This window comes from Alligator mississippiensis, chromosome 5 (assembly GCF_030867095.1).
Source record: "Alligator mississippiensis isolate rAllMis1 chromosome 5, rAllMis1, whole genome shotgun sequence".
Classification (NCBI taxonomy): domain Eukaryota; kingdom Metazoa; phylum Chordata; order Crocodylia; family Alligatoridae; genus Alligator; species Alligator mississippiensis.
The window spans coordinates 74578152-74583078 of NC_081828.1; the positions used below are offsets into that span (position 1 = coordinate 74578152).

Here is a 4927-nt window from a genome sequence, read left to right on the forward strand (position 1 = left end):
ACATGGCCCTACAACCAGCAAACGTCCTCCACCCCCACCCAGGGCTTCAGATGTTTCCAAAGTCTTTTGGTGGGCATCCTGGATTGCTCGCTGAATGAAACCCCTGTAGGCCCGCGCTAGGGCACAGGGAGAAGTCCCTCGTCCCGTTTCTTGAGCCTGTTTCCTTGCCCATTCACCAGTGTACAGCAGAGGTAGGCAACCCCTGGCACAGGTGCCAGAGTGCAGCACGCAAAAGTATTTTGCTCAGCATGAGCACCTCAGGGCAGACGGCAGAGAAGGGGCCAGGGCTGCACTGCCACAACAAGAACTGGGCCCCTTGCCGCTCCCCCACCCACCTGGCACACCAACATTTTACAAGCCGAGTTTGTGGGTGTTTCTGGCACTCCGCCCAAAAACGTTGCTAACCCCTGGTGTACAGCGTGCCTCCCGCATGTCACGGTTGGGGAGTGACATCCCTCGGTCAAGCTAAGGCAGTGGCTCTCAACCTCTTCAGACTCGAGGCACCCCTTGCAAAATGTCAGCTTGGTTTTCACTTTCTTTTGGACCCCAGAAAAATAATCGGGCAACTCTTCTGTGGCAAAGACTCAGAAAGGCCACGTTGGGTCCCAAGGGTTTTCGCCTTCACTAGGGATCCCTGTCTCTGGGCTCCCCTGCGCAGCGCGTCTGCCCACTCCTACTGCGGGCACAGCCTGGCAGCACCCTTGGGAGGACCCCAGAGCCCCGGATCTGCATGCCCGAGCGAAGGCCTTTTGGCTCGACACCGGGTCTCGGGCTCCACGTCGCAAGCAGCCACCCAGGCAGACCGAGAAGCCCTGAGAGCGGCTCCCGCCAGACCCGCAGCGGCGCCGGGGTCGGTGACGTGAACGGAGCGGGCGGCACTTCCTGGCACAGGCAGGCGGAGCCGGCTAGTGGCACCGCGCATGCGCATGTGCTTGTCCCCGGCGCGCTACAGATCGCGGCCCCACGGCCTGGAAGCGGTGAGCGCGGGGGGGGGTGGGAGGCTGGAGGCGGGGTTCTCTACCTGCCCCCGGGCCGGGGACCGGGTTCTGTGCAGCTGTCTGCAGCAGGGTCCCGGCGCCCCCCCATGTCCAAGTGGGGCATCAAGCCGTGTCACCTGCCCAAGGCCCTTCAGCCGCCCACGGCGCCCGTTTAGAGGAGTTCTTGCATGGTAATGGGGCCGGATTTAGGACCTGAACCCGCGCCGGCGGTGAGCAAGTAGGGTTGGGTTAGTATTAGGCTCCCTCTCGGCATGTGGAGATGGCCAGCTTAACTTTCTCTGAAGTTGAGACGCACAAGGAGACAAAAGTACAGGTTAAAATATAAAACAGGGTATTTATTGAAAGAAAAGCAGGGGGTGGAGCGAGCCTCACTTAGGAGCCCCCCTCTCCCAGCCATGGAGGATGCTCTTCTTTGGCCTTAAGATGGGCTCCTTTGTGAGCTGTGCGCTGGTTGGAGCCTTGAAGCGGGACAAGTTAGATCAGGGTGGCTGATTTTCCCTGCTGAGCCCCCCTAGCTGCCATGTAGGGCCTGCAGGTAGCCTGCGCCCCGGCAGCATTGGGGCAGAGGTGAGCGGGTGACAGGTCCTCGCTGCACCCAGCAGGGTGGGTCTCCCCCTTCCAGGCTGCCCTGAATCGCGGCAAAGCGACGGGTTGGTTCTTTTGGAGGTGCATCTGCCTTCGTGCTCCCTACACATGCCAGGCAGTACCTGAGGAGCAGGAATCAGAAAATTAGGGTTGGAAGGGACCTCAGGAGGTCACCTAGTCCAGTGTTTCTCAACCCATGGGTCACAACCCAACATGGGTTACAAGAATATATGAAAGGGTCATGAACAAACTTTAAAAATCAATTCTTCTTTAAAGGAGAAAAACATGGGCAAAGGTGGCTTTCCCCTTGCAGGCTGGCAGAGCTCCAGCTTGCAAGGGGCTGCTTGGGGGCCCCCATGCCCACACGCACACCACTCTGCCCCAGACACTGGGGGGCAGGGTGGAAGTGGGTCGGGAGTGAGGGGCACTGGGTTGGGACTGGCCATCAATGTTTATAAATGGGTCTTGCAACAAAAAAGTTTGAGAGTCCAACCCCCTGCTCAGAGCAGGACCATCCCCATCTAGATCATTCCAGCCAGGACTTTGTCAAGCTGGGCCTTAAAAACCTCCAAGGATGAAGATTCCACTACCTCCATCCACGCATGACAGAGGTCATACAAACAGATGTCCCCAAAGAGACAGATGCCAAGCAGTGGCCCAGGGATCCTTGTTCCCAATAACTGACTATTCCCAATCCCTGTAATGCAGCTCTGTTAGCCCCAGTGCTCTCAATGCAACACAGTGTCGTGCACAGTTACCAAAACTGGCTCTTGCATTCAAAGATTTCCTCAGCCAGGTGCAGTATGGCTGCATTAGCGTTAGGCTGCACACAGGCTGATTATTTGTGCTCACAGCACTGCAGAGCAGCTCTGGATCAGAGAGGTGGGCACAACCTGTACAGCCATCTGCACCATACTCCCAAGACTATGGTGTTCCCGAATGCAGTGCTGTGCAGTGAGATTGTCCGGTTGAAGGAGACATACTGGCTCCCTCTGGGGAGGTAGTGGATGCAAAGCAGCATAGCATTTCAGCCCAACTAACTGCCTGGCACCATGGGAATATTTGGGGCAGGGAGCTATGCATCGTTCCCTTTCATATTTGTCCACAGCATTTTGAGACTCCTTGGTTGAGAGCCACTGGTCTAGCAGACCAAGGCAGAGTGAGACGCACTGGCTTTCAGCTGAAAAGAAACAAATTCAGCCTGGAAATCTGGAGCTGGCGGTCAACAGAGAGTGGGAAGAGTCAGTCATTGGAAAGAAGGATCCCTGGCATCTGTCTCTTTAGGGACAGCTCTTTGTATGAGCTGTGTTGTGAGTGGATGGAGGAATCCCTGAGGATTGCTGGACAGGGGTCTGGAGCTATTGCCTGGTAGGGGTCTCTATTTTGGGTCATGGCAGGCCTCAGCGGTCTGGGTCTGTAACTATAACTGCTTTGTCTGGTCTCTTTGCTCCAGTAGGTGCCAAGAGATCTGTCAGTTCTGTGGTTCCCTCAGGTCCCAGGGAGCACGAGGGCAGGGTTTCGTTGGGGGTGATGACGAAAGTGTCGAGGAAGAGCCAGAACGAGAAGTACCGGCTGAAGTACAGCCGGCTACGCCGGGCAGCCAAGGCCATGGTGTTCGAAAATGCAGCACTGTGTGATGAGATTGCCCGGCTGGAAGAGAAGTTCCTGCGTGTGAAGGAAGAGCGGCATTTCCTCCTTACCAAGCTGCTCCAGCTCCAGGCCCTCACAGCGGAGGAGGAGGGCCTTAGTTCTACCAACACGACTACGACACCAACAGGGGGTGGCCCACCAGGGTACAGCACGGCACCCACACCTGGCCCGGATGAGACACCAGCCACAGGGAAGCGCCCCAAGAAGGGTAAAGAGAATGGGCGGGCAGAGGCGCTACGCCGTGCCTCCAAGCGGCGGGGAGCAGCACCTGATAGGGGGGTCCGGCGGCTGGTCCAGCCTGTGCCACTGGACCCTTCAGGGCGGCCAGTGTTCCCTATCACTCTGGGTGGGCTGACAATCTACAGCCTAGGGGAGATTGTGTCTGACCGGCCAGGCTTCCATGACGAGGGAGCCATCTACCCAGTGGGGTTCTGCAGTACCCGGGTGTATGCCAGCATGCGGCGCCCTGACCAGCGCTGCCTCTACACTTGCCAGATCAAGGATGGTGGGTCTGGCCCCCGCTTTGAGATTGTGCCTGAGGATGAGCCTGGTAGTGCCCTGGCAGGCCCCACAGCTGATGCCTGCCATGCCCAGCTGTTGGCAGCCATTGGGGCTGCCCGGGGTCGGCCCTACCCCGAGCTAGAATCAGCTGGGGCCGACTTCTTCGGGTTTTCACACCCGGCTGTACATAACCTTATCCAGAGCTGCCCCGGGGCCCGCAAGTGCAGCACCTACCACTGGGTGCGGTTCGAGGTCTGTCGTCCTGGCGATGGGCAAATGCCCCAGGGCCTGCCGGATGACTCAGCTGCCACCAACTTCCAAGCCTTCCTCCGTCGTGCCCAGGAGGAGGAGGAGCAGCAGCAGAGGGACCATGGAGGTGTCACTACTGTGGTGACCACTACTGCTGCAGCTGGGGGAGCACTGGGCCTACCTACAACCCGGCTTAGCCAGGCCTTTGCCTCACCCCGGCCCTATGGGGACTTGTTCCTGAGCCACCAATCCGCCCACTGCAGCCCTAATAGCTCCGATGAGTGAGACCCCTTCCCTCTATCCTCTGGTGCCCTTTGCCCCTCCACTTTCTCCTGTTTCCTAGGCCCCTGTTGGGGACTTATTTCTATACTTCTCAGTATGTGCACCACCCATGTCTACTCCAGTCTGCACCCCTCCCAGTCAACTCCCTTTTTCTACCAACTGAGCCCATACAACCCCCTGTATTAGCAGAGCTCAAAAAATCCATGGATCCCTCTTCCCCTCCGAAGATCAATAGGGGAGTGGCCAACTCGGTCCAGTAGGGAGAAATCCATGGACATGCCTCCTATGCACCTTGAGTATCTCTAGACATAACAGGTGGTACTCCCAAAATGCAGTGAGGTATTCATAGCCAGTGTGAGGTGTTGAGAGGAAAAGGGTCTGTTCCTAACTGCTCTGGAATAAAGAAGATGGTGGAAAGCACTTGTACTGGCTCCAGCTGCTGCATTCATGGCACTGGGGGAAGGGTTGGTTCCTATGGTCTTCTGTGTGGGAGGATCTGACAACCAATGGGTCTGGAGTTCTGTCCCTCCGTTGGGCATTGAACAGACTGATGGATACTTCTGGATGTGGGGATGCTTAGTGTTGGCCCCATCCCAGCTGCAGGGCTTCTCCCCCCTGCACAATCAACTGACACAATCCAATCTGGGTGCAGAAGGCTTGCC

At 57.5% G+C, this 4927-nt stretch overlaps 1 protein-coding gene across 4 annotated transcripts; it reads left to right on the forward strand.

The window, feature by feature from the left end:
* The first annotated feature begins 691 nt into the window (after nucleotides 1-691).
* TBRG1 (transforming growth factor beta regulator 1) lies at nucleotides 692-4685 on the forward strand. Of its 4 annotated transcripts, none has more exons than XM_019500924.2 (2): nucleotides 692-977; nucleotides 3037-4685. In XM_019500924.2, exons 1-2 carry the CDS (start codon nucleotides 731-733, stop codon nucleotides 4266-4268), a joined length of 1479 nt encoding a protein of 492 aa, XP_019356469.2. In that variant the 5' UTR covers nucleotides 692-730; the 3' UTR covers nucleotides 4269-4685. The 4 variants fall into 4 exon arrangements, with proteins under 4 accessions (XP_019356469.2, XP_059584438.1, XP_059584439.1 ...); XM_059728455.1 differs by having other exon boundaries at nucleotides 3040-4685; XM_059728456.1 differs by lacking the exon at nucleotides 692-977 and adding an exon at nucleotides 1038-1168.
* The last annotated feature ends 242 nt before the right edge of the window (nucleotides 4686-4927 follow it).

Coding starts and splice junctions, on each gene's coding strand:
- TBRG1 (XM_019500924.2), top strand. CDS start 731: ATGCCCGAGCGAAGGCCTTTTGGCTCGACACCGGGTCTCGGGCTCCAC. Junction 978..3,036: donor GGCCCCACGGCCTGGAAGCG/GTGAGCGCGGGG, acceptor TCTTTGCTCCAG/TAGGTGCCAAGAGATCTGTC.